This window comes from Salmo salar, chromosome 04 (assembly GCF_965601325.2).
Source record: "Salmo salar chromosome 04, fSalSal1, whole genome shotgun sequence".
NCBI classification, from domain to species: Eukaryota; Metazoa; Chordata; class Actinopteri; order Salmoniformes; family Salmonidae; genus Salmo; species Salmo salar.
This window is the reverse complement of record NC_138294.1, coordinates 26,078,530-26,094,106: the sequence shown is the minus strand read 5'-3', so window position 1 is coordinate 26,094,106 and position 15,577 is coordinate 26,078,530. Positions and strand designations below refer to the sequence as shown.

Sequence of the window (15,577 nt, the reverse complement as noted above, 5' to 3'; positions counted from 1 at the left end):
TAACAACAATGAAGTCATTCTGTAACTACAGTATAGGACTCAAACATAGTGGGGATGGGTAAACACTCCATGTTGAAAGTGTGTTTTATCTGTGTGTACGTACCTGAGGGAGTGTATGTCTGTAATCTGTATCACCTGCCTCTTCCAGGAGGTGCTGCTGGTGGAGGAGGGGTGTGAGGAGGGTCTGGGGAACCCTGAGGGGACCATGGTTATGGAGGACAACCAGACTACACCTCCTCCTGAACCCACAGAGGAACCAACTGAGCAGCACAGGACCACACAGTCTCACTGAGGTGAGCCCACTGTGAACTACTGTCTGAATGGTATTAGGTCAGGGCCCGTATCCACTACTTTCAGAGTAGGAGTGCTGTTCTTGGATCAGTTTAGCCTTTTAGATAATCATGAATAAGACTATGTAGACAGGTGGTGACCAGGTCCTCGATCAGCACTCTTACTCTGAGCCGCTTTGTGGATACAGGCCCAGGACTTGATTAATTTTGTCTTCAATTAAATGGGTTTCTATTGCATGTTCAACTCTACTGATGGTTTTATCACAACAAATGTAGCGTTATTGCGAATGTCCCCACTGTGGTCTTGGCACATGAGCTCTAGCCAACAGCAGGCAGATACAGTGCAGGTAGGATTATTATGGATAAGAGATTCTTTTTATTTTTCAAACAGCATTTCACTAGAATAAGACCTTCGATATTTAATTGGAAGGAGCATCGAGCTCATCACTGTGCACTTTCACCACCCTGTGAAGTTCATCATTTATTTAATCTGTAGCCGAAAAACGGCATGCTTTCTTGAGTCGTAGTGAGAATCAAATCAAATTTTATTAGTCACATGCGCCGAATACAACATGTGTAGACCTTACAGTGAAACGCTTACGAGCCCCTAACCAACAATGCAGTTTTAAAAAATACGAGTAAGAGTAAGAAATAAAACAAGTAATTAAAGAGCAGCAGTAAAATAACAATAGCGATACTATACAGTGCCTTGTAAAAGTATTCAACCCCCTTGGCGTTTTTCCTATTTTGTTGCATTACAACCTGTAATTTAAATTGATTTTTATTTGGATTTCATGTAATGGACATACACAAAATAGTCCAAATTGGTGAAGTGAAAAAAAATAAAAGTTCTTTCAAAAAATTCTAAAAAATTCTAAGCTGAAAAATGGTGTGTGCATATGTATTAACCCCCTTTGCTATAAAGCCCCTAAATAAGATCTGGTGCAACCAATTACCTTCAGAAGTCACATAATTAGTTAGATTGCACACAGGTGGACTTTATTTAAGTGTCACATGATCTCAGTAAAAATATACACCTGTTCTGAAAGGCCCTAGAGTCTGCAAGGGGCAACACCAAGCAAGCGGTACTATGAAAACCAAGAAGCTCTCCAAACAGGTCAGGGACATTGTTGTGGAGAAGTACAGATCAGGGTTGGGTTATAAAAAAATATCAGAAACTTTGAACATCCAACAGAGCACCATTAAATCCATTATTAAAAAATGGAAAGAATAGGGCACCACAACAAACCTGCCAAGAGAGGGCTGCCCACCAAAACTCACAGACCAGGCAAGGAGGGCATTAATCAGAGAGGCAACAAAGAGACCAAAGATAACCCCGAAGGAGCTGCAAAGCTCCACAGCGGCGATTGGAGTATCTGTCCATAGGACCACTTTAAGCCGTATACTCCACAGAGCTGGGCTTTACGGAAGAGTGGCCAGAAGAAAATAAGCAAACATGTTTGGTGTTCACCAAAAGGCATGTGGGAGACTCCCCAAACATATGGAAGAAGGTACTCTGGTCAGATGAGAGTACAATTGAGCTTTTTTGGCCATCAAGGAAAACGCTATGTCTGGCGCAAACCTAACACTTCTCATCACCCCGAGAATACCATCCCAGGGACTGGGAAACTGGTCAGAATTGAATGATGGCGCTAAATACAGGGAAATTCTTGAGAGAAACCTGTTTCAGTCTTCCAGAGATTTGAGACTGGGACGGAGGTTCACCTTCCAGCAGGACAATGACCCTAAGCAAACTGCTAAAGCAACACTGGAGTGGTTTAAGGGGAAACATTTAAACGTCTTGGAATAGTCAAAGTCCAGACCTCAATCCAATTGAGAATCTGTGGTACGACTTAAAGATTGCTGTATACCAGTGGAACCCTGTCGAAAAGGATGAAATACATAAACTGGGGCTTAAATGCAAAAAATAAAAAAAGATTCATGGTGAAAAGATGAAAACAAAACGTTTCCGCATCAAGCCATCAGTGTAAGTCATAGGTGTCAAACTCATTCCATGGAGGGCCTAGTGCCCTCAAATTCAACTCTGGACCTCAAACAGTTCCACTGCATTTTTTAATTGATCCCCTCTAATCAGAGACTGATTTAGACCTGGGACACCAGGTGTGTGCAATTCATTATCAGGTTGAACAGAAACCCTGCAGGTTCCAGACCTCGTAGGGTAAGATCTGAGTACCTCTGGCCTAGTGTATGCTAGTTTTTGTTTTTTCCTTTCAATTAGGAGTGGGGAGTTCCTTACTAATTAGTGACCTTAATTAGTCAATCAAGTACAAGGGACAAGCGAAAACCCCCAATCACTCGGCCCTGCTTTGAATGAGTTTGACTCACGGCGTAAATGATCGGTGCACACACACCTCTGGCTTCGATTTCAAGGATAATTGCGTACGTCACATGATCAAGAAATAAAATACATCAAATCTATGAATCAGTACCTTATACAATAGAATGCATGAACTACTACATTGTGTACATCAGCAGACCGAGAAATATAATCAATTATTGCATTTAGAAATACCATGTGAACATTTCCTCAGAATAAATAGCACAGGATTGTAGAGAAACAGAATGTAGAGTAGGGAGCTTGAGAGATTGAAAGAAAACACTAGATGGGGGGTATCAAGCACCAGTAAAACTTCAATAACAATTCTTCATTTATGCCTGATAGGTGGAGAGTTTTTGGATAGAACATCCACCTGTATTCTGTCTGGAGAACACTCAGTTCAAGATTACCACCCCTATGTGAACATTTTATCTACCAGCCTTCCCTGTGGCTCAGTTGGTAGAGCATGGTGTTTGTAATGCCAGCATGGTGTGTGCAACGCCAAGGTTGTGGGTTCGATTCCCACGGGGGGCCAGTACAAAAAAAATGCATGAAATGTATGTATTCACTACTGTAAGTCGCTCTGGATAAGAGCGTCTGCTAAATGACTAAACTGTAACTGTAAACTGTTATCTTCTGTACAGAAGGACATGGAGGAGATTGGGTGACCGACCTTTGAGAAATGACGTGCTATTGGGGATTTAGGGTCATTTCTCCTTACAGCACTCCTGTGTTCTTACCTGTTTACTGGTTTTGCCCATGTATTGGTTATTGCATGGACAAGAGATAAGGTATATGACCTTAGAAGAGCTGCATGTGAGGAACTGTTTCATAGTGTATTGTTTACCAATGGCAGAGCTATTGAATTCGCTCACTTTAATACAGGAGTCCCTATATGCCGCACACCTACAGCAGGGTAAGAAACAGTTAACCTTGTTCAGTCGTCCGTTATAATTTTTTATTTTTGGGGGGAGGGGCCTAAGTGTCAGCTCGAACAATGAAGTCCCTGATATTCCCTGCCCTGCAGTGGGAAGAGAGGAGGGTCAGAGAGAATCTTCAGGCAAACAGGATCAGACATGAGGACATTCCAATGTTACTTAATGGCTCCCTTGATGTGATCATTAAATTGATAATATGTAGTGGTAAAGATGCATTTTTTAAAATCTGTATCTTTTATCCCTTCTGGTTGAGGTCTCATCAAGGATATGTACTCTACTGAGAGCATCATCAAGCCATACTTAAGGTTATGGATGGACCTCAAGCTGTCTACATTTTCATAGCCTAATTTTCAACATATGTTTTACTAGTACGAATGCACTTCAGTTTCAGAAATTGTGTGAACGGTAATCCCTTCAGAAATGTGGGATGCGCACTAGAGGCATGTAGAAAAAGAGCTCAGACAGCCTATAATTTCTAGGAGGGTAATTAACCACACATTCATTAACTTGTCATTTGAAACAGGCTTGTGTAAGTACCTGTTTTTAGAGAGACAGTATCTTGGCTAGAACAAGGACAGTTTAATATTTACCTTACTGATGTGATGATGATGGAGTAAAATCATTGTATTATTTTCTACTCTATTCTTGCTAACACACCTTCTTTTTAAACAAATCTGCTCTCAGCTTGAAAGATACTGATCATAGGAGATTTGATGTGTAATGTAATACTATAAGTAGTACTTTATTTAAAAAAAACATTGCATACCCTTTTCATTTAACCACACCCTTTGAGCTATGACACCAACCAATAAGATCTTCTCTTAAGTAAAGCAGAGACCAAGGGATTAATGAGAACAGTGGTAAAAAAACAACAACAACAAAACATGGTAAGGGTTGTGGAAAAGGAAGGGAAAGACACCTGTCAAGATCCAGGAAAAGGTGGAGGCAGGGAGGTCCAGAGAGAAGGGATGAAGATGTAATCACAAGGCTGAGACTCATCAGGCTCAACAGCACTTTGAAATTAGTCAGGAAACATCCAACTGGGAAGTTAGATCATAGGCAGAGGGAGATGGAGACAGTAGAACTCTTTCTATCTGGCACTCTTTCTAGTGCCAGCGATATGGGAGGGAAAGGGACAGTTGGTTATTAGTATTAAAGAATAATGGTATTGAGGAGTCAAGTTTAATTGAACTGTTAAGAAAACCTTAAGGTGATATTGTATTAAATTATATATTCCGTTTCCTTAGGGAGAAGGGTTTAATTGGGTAGAATTACATTTCAGACCTTCGTCTCTGGTCAACACTCCAGTCCGTGGCGGAAATGCATCACTAAAGTTGGTTGGCAACCGCCATTTAAAAACCACTGAAGAAAAAGCGTAAACGGAAGTGAACAGGAAAAAATTACACGTTAGAGGTTTTTGTTGTTATTTAGACGTTTTTTAACACCCTGGAACTCAATATGCCTCATTGAACTTCACAGCATCACCCACTTACCCCATATAGTGTTTAATTCGCGTTTGAGACAGGACTTGGTTGATAGACGTTAACTAGCTAGCTGCTAACAATGGCTAACTGTATTGCTGTTCACACTCAAATAGCCTCCATTATGGAGGTGCTAGCGAATGCAGCCGTGGCAGAAGTCTGTAAACTCGTAGACGACGACTACGCAGTGTTTCGTTTGGAAATAACTCAAAGCCAGAAAGAAAACAGGGCATTGCGGAGGAAACTACAGCTACTGGAACTAAAGGTGGCACGGGACCGCGTCCTTACCAGTCGTCCCAAGATCCTCGACAGATATAGAGGAATGGCAAGAGGTACATTTTGCAGAAGGCGGAGGCTGTGGGCCGGTCTCCTCGTTCACATCTGCGCATGTGTAACTTTAGATGTTTTTTATTTATTTAACTAGGCAAGTCAGTTACGAACAAATTCTTATTTATAATGACGCCTACACCAGCCAAACCTAGACGACGCCGCCCTATGGGACGAGCCTGGACTCGAACCAGGGTGTCTGTAGTGACGCCTCAAGCACTAAGATGTAGTGCCTTAGACCTGTGCGCCACTCGGGAGCCCCAAAATCATTCTGCTTACATAACTAATTTGCAGATAGACACTATCATATTCTAACCAGATTATTGCTTTACTGCGTTTCCTATTATTTACTAATTGAAAATGATATAATGCATGGAACATAATCAATCTATAAATAGTATATCAAGCAGTTATGTGAAGTCTTACCTTACATCCTTGCCAATTCTAGATAGTGTACAATATACAGTTGAGCATTGACAGTACCACCTCTTTTCCCCCAATCACTCTCTCAGGTGAAGGACATCTCACTGGAGGCCACAGGAGCTTTGTGAAGCCAGCGGGACACAATACATGGAGCGATGACCAACCAATCACTGTTGATGAGGGGAGTGGAACCTCAACCCAACACGTTATCGTGATAGAGGTTAGTGTAATAGTATTACATTAAAATTATAGTACATCAAATGTGGCCAGTTTATTTCAGAAAGGCTCCCCGCAGCTATTCACTTGCTTACATGTGCATCGTTATTTATCTGCCATCGGGGAGCTTGGAGACTTCCCAATGACATTGTTATGCAATTCTACTAATGTACCTGTAATAACCTCCCCTCTTCTTATGTCAGTCTGCAAATGCAGGTCCTGGGGTCAAGCAGGAGAGGTCTGAAGGAGAGGAGGACCCAAGACACAGCAGAGACATCCAGACTGGTGCGGCTGGAAAGCACCTTGTAGCCACCGAGGACCTTGCCACCACTTCCGCACCCCAGGCCTGGACCCAACGCAGCATCACAGAGGTCAGTGGAATGCCGAAGCCCATCCTCAAGTCAGAGATGGACACCGAGATATTAACAGTAACACAAAGGTTCTTACACACAGGATCTGACCCAGAGAGACTGGGGCTGGGGAGACTGGGCTGTCCTCCTGCTCCCGGCTCAGACTATTTACCGGTATTTCATCAGAGCCAGATTAATTCCCATGGTGATGGTGACTCGTTAGACACTGATGGGGATGTTCCATGTTCTTATGCAACAGAGATGGACCCTGGCAACATATCCTTGGGTTTAGAGACACAGACTGATCTGTCTAGAGGGGACTGGAACCAGTACACTAGTAGTGTATACTCTGAAGGGTGCCTGGATAAGAAAGGGGAGGTCATAGTGGTAGATGAGGTGACTGTAAAAGTGGAGGGCTACGCTTCTCCCCTATTGAATGCAGATAGTCACCTAGGAGATGGACACTCACAGGGCAGAGATGCCTTAGATTATAGGGGAAGCTTAGAGACAACTGCAAATGTTGCCACCCTCTCCCCTTTACACACATTCAGGGATCGCAATCCAGGGTCCACGTCGATGGCACCTTCCGCATCACACAGCCATGTCCTTTCCAATCAGCTATTGAACTCAAACGACAGGGCTAGAGCCCAGGCTCAGGGAGGGGGAGCCACATCAGGCAATGTTAAAGATAAACGGTTCCTCTGCATGTTCTGTAACAAAGGCTTCAGCTGCCTCCAGAAGGTGGAGATCCACCAGAGGGTTCATACAGGGGTAAAACCCTTCAGCTGTACCCAGTGTCATATGCGCTTTTCGGTGGCTGGCAACCTGAAGAGGCACCAGAGGGTCCACACAGGGGTGAAACCCTTCAGCTGTACCCATTGTCAAATGCACTTCGCTCAGGCTGGTGACCTGAAGAGGCACGAGAGGGTCCACACAGGGGAGAAACCCTTCAGCTGCCCCCAGTGTGAGAAGAGGTTCTCACGCCAGCACCAGCTGAAGATGCACCTGAAGGTCCACACGGGAGAGAGGTCGTTCGCCTGTACGCACTGCAGGAAGAGTTTCTCAGAGAGGAGCTACCTCCGGATACACCACCAGAAAAAACATTCCACTCAATGACATAGAAAGTAACCATTCCATTCAATAGCTTCTGACGTTTATATCAAACCCTGCATTAAAGACAAAGATTAGTTTTCATTGTTGTCAGCTAAAAAGACCCACAGATGCATTTGGAATAACAAGGGTAACAGATTTAAGTATATATTGCGTCCAGACATTGTAAAATATAAGGCATACAGTGCATTCGGAAAGTATTCAGACCCCTTGACTTTTTCTACATATTGTTACGTTACAGCTTTATTCTAAAATTGATTAAATAAGCAAATCATCAATCTACACAATAACGCATAATGACAAAGCAAAAACAGGTTAAGAATTTTTAGCAAATTGATTAAAAATAACAACCTTATTTACAAAAGTATTCAGACCCTTTGCTATGAGACTCGAAATTCAGCTCTCCACCAATCAGGCCTTTATGGTTGAGTGGCCAGACCGAAGCCACTCCTCAGTAAAAAGGCACATGACAACCCGCTTGGAGTTTGCCAAAAGGCACCTAAAGGACTCTCAGACCATGGGTGGGAGAGAAACAAGATTTAACTCTTTGGCCTGAATGCCAAGCGTCACGTCTGGAGGAAACCTGGCACCACCCCTATGGTGAAGCCTGGTGGTGGCAGCATCATGCTGTGGGGTTGTTTTTCAGCGGCAGGAACTGGGAGACTAGTCAGGATCGTGGGAAAGATGAACGGCGCAAAGTACAGAGATATCCTTGATGAAAACCTGCTACAGAGTGCTTAGACTCGGGCGAAGGTTTACCTTCGCCCAACAGGACAAGGATCCTAAGCCCACAGCCAAGACAACGCAGGAGTAGCTTCGGGACAAGTCTCTGAATGTCCCAGAGTGAATCAGCCAGAGCCCGGACTTGAATCTAACATCTCTGGAGAGACCTGAAAATAGCTGTGCAGCAACACTCCCCATCCAACCTGACAGAGCTTGAGAGGATCAGCAGAGAAGAATGGGAGAAACTCCCCAAATACAGGTGTGCCAGGCTTGTAGCGTCATACCCAAGACTCGAGGCTGTAATCACTGCCAAAGGTGCTTCAACAAACTACTGAGTAAAGGGTCTGAATACTTATGTGATTTGTTTTTTAAATATAAATTTGCAAACATTTCTAAAAACCATTTTTTTGCTTTGTCGTTATAGGGTATTGTGTGTAGATTGATGAGAAACAAAACTATTTAATCAATTTTAGAAGCCTGTAACAATGTGGAAAAAGTAAAGGGGTCTGAATACTTTCTGAATGCACTGTAAGCCTAAAGTCTGTTTCAAACTGTGTTTGTACTGTATAGGCTATATAATGTTCACAAATGCATATTTCATTACTTAAATTTAACTGCTTAATTTTTATCCTAAGACTCTTTGAATGAGAAAATGAATGCAGTTCATCAAGTTCATGCAGATTTTTAGTTGAGACATGTGTATGTGGTTTTCATATGGTGTATTTAAAACTTGTTTGTTTAATAAACACAAAATGGGACTTTTCATTCTAAGACTTTCATTGAGACTCTCTTTAATATACAGCAGATCTGATATCACCCTATTCTGCTTCATAACTTGTGATGAAATGTGTATTATTGGTTAAGTCAAAGTTATGGCGAAACCCCACCTATTTCTACAATTTCACCTAAAATTTTATTTTAAACCTAATGCTAACCTTAAATTAAGACCAAAAAGCAAATGTTTCTTTTTCCTACATTTTTATGGGCAATTGTGACTTAACTATTGGCTACCAATATACACTTACTAAATATACCTACACTAACACCTACTGTACATGTCAAAATAGTTTAGTCAAGTTTGTCTGACTTATCATAGCTGACTTATTTTTACCCACAACATCATATTTATGTCCACCATGATGGGTTTAACAACAATGAAGTCATTCTGTAACTACAGTATAGGACTCAGACGGAGTGGGGATGGGTAAACACTCCATGTTGAAAGTGTTTCTCTGTGTACGTACCTGAATTTTTTTTTTTAATACATACTGTAAACTGGAGCGTGACAAACCGAGCAGTGTTGCAGTTCTTCACACAAACTGGTGCGCCAGGCACCTACTATCATATCCCGTTCAAAGGCACTTCAATCTTTTGCCTTGCCCCTTCACCTTCTGAATGGCACACATACACAATCCATGTCTCAGTTGTCTCAGAGCATAAAATGCCTTCTTTGACCTGTCTCCTCCCCTTCATCTACACGGATTGAAAGGGATTGAAACAAGTGACATCAATAAGGGATCAGACCAGGTGAAAGCTATGATCCCTTATTGACGTCACATGCTAAATACACTTCAATCAGTGTAGATGAAGGAGGAGACAAGTTAGATTCTTTAGTATACATCACATCTGATCTCACCCTATTCTACATACACCTGACAGCGCTTTATAACCAATATACACTTACTAAATATACCTCCACATACTAACACCTACTGGACACGTCAAAATAGGTATGCCTGACTTTTGACTTATCATCGCTGACTCATGTTTACCCACAACATATTTATGTCCACCATGATGGGTTTAACAACAATGAAGTCATTCTGTAACTACAGTAAAGGACTCAAACGTAGTGAGGTGGGTAAGTGCTCCATGTTGAAATTGTGTTTATTATCTGTGTGTGCGTACCTGAGGGAGTGTATGTCTGTGTAATCTGTATCACCTGTCTCTTCTAGGTGGAGGAAGTGCTTCTGGTGAAGGAGGGTCTGAGGAACCCTGAGGGGACCATGGTCATGGAGGACAACCAGACTACACCTCCTCCTGAACCCACAGAGGAACCAGCTGAGCAGCACAGGACCACACACAGTCTCACTGAGGTGAGCCCACTGTAAACTACTGTCTGAATGGTATTAGGTCAATGCCTGTATCCACAAAGCCTCTCAGATTAGGAGTGCTGATCTAGGATCAGTTTTGGCTTTTAGATCATAATGAATAAGACTATTTGGAAAGATTCTAGATCAACACTCCTACTATTTGTGAATAAGGGCCCAGGTCTTGATTCATTTTGTTTTAAGTGTGGGACCATGCCTTTAACTTCCCTTTAAGGTTTTGTTAATTCAGAGGTAATTTTGTGAACGAGTGCTAACTAGCTTAAAGGCAAACACTGGAAGTCTTCGGGCACAGCTAGCAAGCTAGTTAGCTTTAGTTCGCCAAATTACCTCTTAACTGCCTGCATACTGGACACAGAGACAATAATAATATCCACAAGTTCATCTGATTCATCTCTTTAAAGAGTGTCACGTAATCAAATCAACTAACATGTTTGCATTGTACTCATAGCAATCCCTCATTGCCCAATCAGAAAATGCTCCATAGCAGGGTGCTCATATCAGATTTCTTGATCCAACATCCTCTCACTCTGTATCTCTGACAGTCAGTAGATATGGAGGATGGGAAGCCTGATCTGCTGATAGTCAAAGTGGAGACAATAGAAGATGAACCAGAGAGCATTGATCTGCAGAGTGAACTAAAGATGGGAGAGCAAGGTAAGAGAAACACATATAGCTTACATACAGTAATAGAGCTTGAGTGGAAAGAGTGATGCACCTGGCTATGTTTTCTTCATTCATAAAATGAAACCAATACAACTTATGTTTACATACTAAAACACATATAGTTGAAGTCGGAAGTTTACATACACCTTAGCCAAATACATTTAAACTCAGTTTTTCACAATTCCTGACATTTAATCCAAGTACAAATTCCCTGTCTTAGGTCAGTTAGGATCACCACTTTATTTTAAGAATGTCAAATGTCAGAATAATAGTGGAGAGAATGATTCATTTCAGCTTTTATTTCTTTCATCACATTCCCAGTAGGTCAGAAGTTCACATACACTCAATTAGTATTTGGTAGCATTGCCTTTAAATTGTTTAACTTGGGACAAACGTTTTGGGTAGCCTTTCACAAGCTTCCCACAATAATTTGAGTGAATTTTGGCCCATTCCTCCTGACAGAGCTGGTGTAACTGAGTCAGGTTTCTAGGCCTCCTTGCTCGCACATGCTTTTTCAGTTCTGCCCACAAATTTTCTATAGGATTGAGGTCAGGGCTTTGTAATGGCCACTCCAATACCTTGACTTTGTTGTCCTTAAGCCATTTTGCCACAACTTTGGAAGTATGCTTGGGGTTATTGTCCATTTGGAAGACCCATTTGCGACCAAGCTTTAACTTCCTGATTGATGTCTTGAGATGTTGCTTCAATATATCCACATCATTTTCCTGCCTCTTGATGCCATCTATTTTGTGAAGTGCACCAGTCCCTCTTGCATCCCAGCACCCCCACAACATGATGCTGCCACACCCATGCTTAAAGGTTGGGATGGTGTTCTTCGGCTTGCAAGCCTCACTCTTTTTCTTCTAAACATAACCATGGTCATACAGTTCTATTTTTGTTTCATCAGACCAGAGGACGTTTCTCCAAAAAGTACGATCTTTGTCCCCATGTGCAGTTGCAGACCGTAGTCTAGCATTTTTATGGCGGTTTTGGAGCAGTGGCTTCTTCCTTGCTGAGCGGCCTTTCAGGTTATGTCGATATAGGACTCGTTTTATTTTGGATATAGATTATTTTGTACCGGTTTCTTCCAGCGTCTTCACAAGGTCCTTCGCTGTTGTTCTGGGATTGATTTGCACTTTTCGCACTAACGTACATTCATCTCTAGGAGACAGAATGCGTCTCCTTCCTGAGCAGTATGAAGGCTGCGTGGTCCCATGGTGTTTATACTTGCGTAATATTGTTTGTACAGATGAACGTGGTACCTTCAGGCGTTTTGAAAATTGTTCCCAAGGATGAACCAGAGTTGTACTTGACCAGGTAATTGACTTAAATGCCATATTTAGAGTTCTCTGCCATGTTTGTATATGTCTATTTTGTAACCTTTTCCTGCAGGTGGTTGGCTGGAGCCTAACAAGGGAGACTGGGTGGCTATCTTGGATTCCCAGCCGGGCGCAGCCAAGGACTCAGGGGACCTTATCACTGAGCAGGGCGAGATAGTGGAGGTCAGTGGATGGGACAGAGTCCTCAACTCTGGGCTGGGGAACAACACTGTTAGCCACAACCAGAAACAGACAGTCGAACACAAAACAACAACTGAATTTTTTTTATTTTTTTTATTAAAACAAATGTAATTTCACCTTTATTTAACCAGGTAGGCAAATTGAACAAGTTCTCATTTAGAATTGCGACCTGGCCAAGATAAAGCAAGCAGTTTGACACATACAACAACACAGAGTTACACATGGAGTAAAACAAACATATAGTCAATAATATAGTAGAAAAATAAGTCTATATACAAAGTGAGCAAATGAGGTGAGATAAGGGAGGTAAAGGCAAAAAAGGCCACGGTGGCAAAGTAAATACAATATAGCAAGTAAAACACGAATGGTAGATTATAGTGGAAGAAAGTGCAAAGTAGAAATAGAAATAATGAGGTGCAAAGGAGCTAAATAAATAAATAAATACAGTAGGGGAAGAGGTAATTGTTTGGGCTAAATTATAGATGGGCTATGTACAGGTGCAGTAATCTGTGAGCTGCTCTGAGAGCTGGTGCTTAAAGCTAGTGAGGGAGATAAGTGTTTCCAGTTTTAGAGATTTTTGTAGTTCGTTCCAGTCATTGGCAGCAGAGAACTGGAAGGAGAGGCGGCCGAAGGAGGAATTGGCTTTGGGGGTGACCAGAGAGATATACCTGCTGGAGCGCGTGGTACAGGTGGGTGCTGCTATGTTGACCAGCGAGCTGAGATAAGGGGGAACTTTACCTAGCAGGGTCTTGTAGATGACCTGGAGCCAGTGGGTTTGGCGACGAGTATGACGCGAGGGCCAGCCAACGAGAGCGTACAGGTCGCAGTGGTGGGTAGTATATGGGGCCTCTGGTGACAAAACGGATGGCACTGTGATAGACTGCATCCAATTTATTGAGTAGGGTATTGGAGGCTATTTTGTAAATGACATCGCCGAAGTCGAGGATCGGTAGGATGGTCAGTTTTACGAGGGTATGTTTGGCAGCATGAGTGAAAGATGCTTTGTTGCAAAATAGGAAGCCAATTCTATATTTAACTTTGGATTGGAGATGTTTGATGTGAGTCTGGAAGGAGAGTTTACAGTCTAACCAGACACCTAGGTATTTGTAGTTGTCCACATATTCTAAGTCAGAACCGTCCAGAGTAGTGATGCTGGACAGGCAGGCAGGTGCGGGCAGCGATTGGTTGAAGAGCATGCATTTAGTTTTACTTGTATTTAAGAGCAGTTGGAGGCCACGGAAGGAGAGTTGTATGGCATTGAAGCTCGTCTGGAGGGTAGTTAGCACAGTGTCCAAAGAAGGGCCAGAAGTATACAGAATGGTGTCGTCTGCGTAGAGGTGGATCAGAGACTCACCAGCAGCAAGAGCGACATCATTGATGTATACAGGGAAAAGAGTCAGCCCAAGAATTGAATCCTGTGGCACCCCCATAGACTGCCAGAGGCCCGGACAACAGGCCATCCGATTTGACACACTGAACTCTATCAGAGAAGTAGTTGGTGAACCAGGCGAGGCAATCATTTGAGAACCCAAGGCTATTGAGTCTGCCGATGAGGATGTGGTGATTGACAGAGTCGAAAGCCTTGGCCAGGTCAATGAATACGGCTGCACAGTATTGTTTCTTATCGATGGTGGTTAAGATATCGTTTAGGACCTTGAGCGTGGCTGAGGAGCACCCATGACCAGCTCTGAAACCAGATTGCATAGCGGAGAAGGTACGGTGGGATTCGAAATGGTCGGTAATCTGTTTCTTGACTTGGCTTTCGAAGACTTTAGAGAGGCAGTGTAGGATAGATATAGGTCTGTAGCAGTTTGGGTCAAGAGTGTGTCCCCCTTTGAAGAGGGGGATGACCACAGCTGCTTTCCAATCTTTGGGAATCTCAGACGACACGAAAGAGAGATTGAAGAGGCTAGTAATAGGGGTTGCAACAATTTCGGCAGATAATTTTAGAAAGAAAGGGTCCAGATTGTCTAGCCCGGCTGATTTGTAGGGGTCCAGATTTTGCAGCTCTTTCAGAACAGCTGACTGGATTTGGGAGAAGGAGAAATGGGGATGGCTTGGACGAGTTGCTGTGGGGGGTGCAGTGCTGTTGACCGGGGTAGGGGTAGCCAGGTGGAAAGCATGGCCAGCCATAGAAAAATGCTTATTGAAATTCTCAATTATAGTGGGTTTATTGGTGGTGACAGAGTTTCCTATCCTCAGTGCAGTGGGCAGCTGGGAGGAGATGCTCTTATTCTCCAAGGACTTTAGTGTCCCAGAACTTAGTCTCCATGACAACAGACTGACTGAGCCCCAAATGAAAAGACTACAGTTTACTATAGAATACTAAAATACTTAGTATAGAATTCTGTAGTAAACTGTAGTATACTGTAGAATACTATATTACACATTAGTATCCTCAATCATGAGGTGCTTACTATAGAATGTTGTAGTAAATACTCCAGTATTTTCCCACCCAAAAAACACTAATGCCTGCAAAAACACTACAGTCCGCAAAAACACTACAGTTTTGTAATTCTAGTACAGTGCCTTCAGAAAGTACTCACACCCCTTGACTTTTTCCATATTTTGTTGTTATAGCTTGAATTAAAAATGTATTACATTTAGATTCAGTCACTGATCTACACACAATAATACCCCATAATGTCAAAGTGGAATGATGTTTTTATACATTTTTACATGTATAAAAAGTGGCGCAGCAGTCTAAGGTACTGCATTGCAGTGCTAGAGGCGTCTCTACAGATCCAGGATCGATCCTGGGGGCTGTGTCGCAGTCAGACGCGACCGGGAGACCCATGAGGTGGCGCACATTTGGCCCAGCGTCGTCCGGGTAAGGGGAGGGTTTGGCCGGCTGGGATGTCTTTGTCCAATCACGCTCAAGCGACTCCTCTATGTGGCGGCCGGGTGCATTCACGGTCACCTCGGTCGCCAGCTGTATGGTGTTTCCTCCGACACATTGGTGCAGCTGGCTTCCGGGATTAAGCGAGCAGTGTGTCAAGAAGCAGTGCGGTTTGGCGGGGTCGTGTTTTGGAGGACGCATGGCTCTCTACTTTTGCCTCTCCAGAGTCCGCACGGGAGTTGCAGCGA

General features: G+C 42.9%; 1 protein-coding gene and 1 non-coding gene across 5 annotated transcripts in view; both read left to right on the top strand.

The window, feature by feature from the left end:
- The first annotated feature begins 105 nt into the window (after positions 1-105).
- LOC106602498 (uncharacterized) overlaps positions 106-15,577 on the top strand; it is a 38,209-nt gene continuing 22,737 nt past the window's right edge. For 3 of the 4 annotated variants that reach the window (XM_045717520.2, XM_045717522.2, XM_045717519.2), the window contains exons 1-6: positions 1,551-5,379; positions 5,887-6,017; positions 6,217-6,384; positions 10,152-10,292; positions 10,850-10,961; positions 12,363-12,472. In XM_045717520.2, the coding sequence (XP_045573476.2) occupies positions 5,130-5,379; positions 5,887-6,017; positions 6,217-6,384; positions 10,152-10,292; positions 10,850-10,961; positions 12,363-12,472 (912 nt within the window). In that variant the 5' untranslated portion in view covers positions 1,551-5,129. Of the gene's footprint in view, positions 294-1,550; positions 5,380-5,886; positions 6,018-6,216; positions 6,385-10,151; positions 10,293-10,849; positions 10,962-12,362; positions 12,473-15,577 lie in introns of those variants that run through there. The other variant, XM_082974203.1, reaches the window with a different exon arrangement.
- Positions 3,067-3,162, top strand: trnat-ugu (transfer RNA threonine (anticodon UGU)). Its single transcript has 2 exons — positions 3,067-3,106; positions 3,127-3,162. It is a non-coding gene; the product is annotated as a tRNA-Thr (tRNA).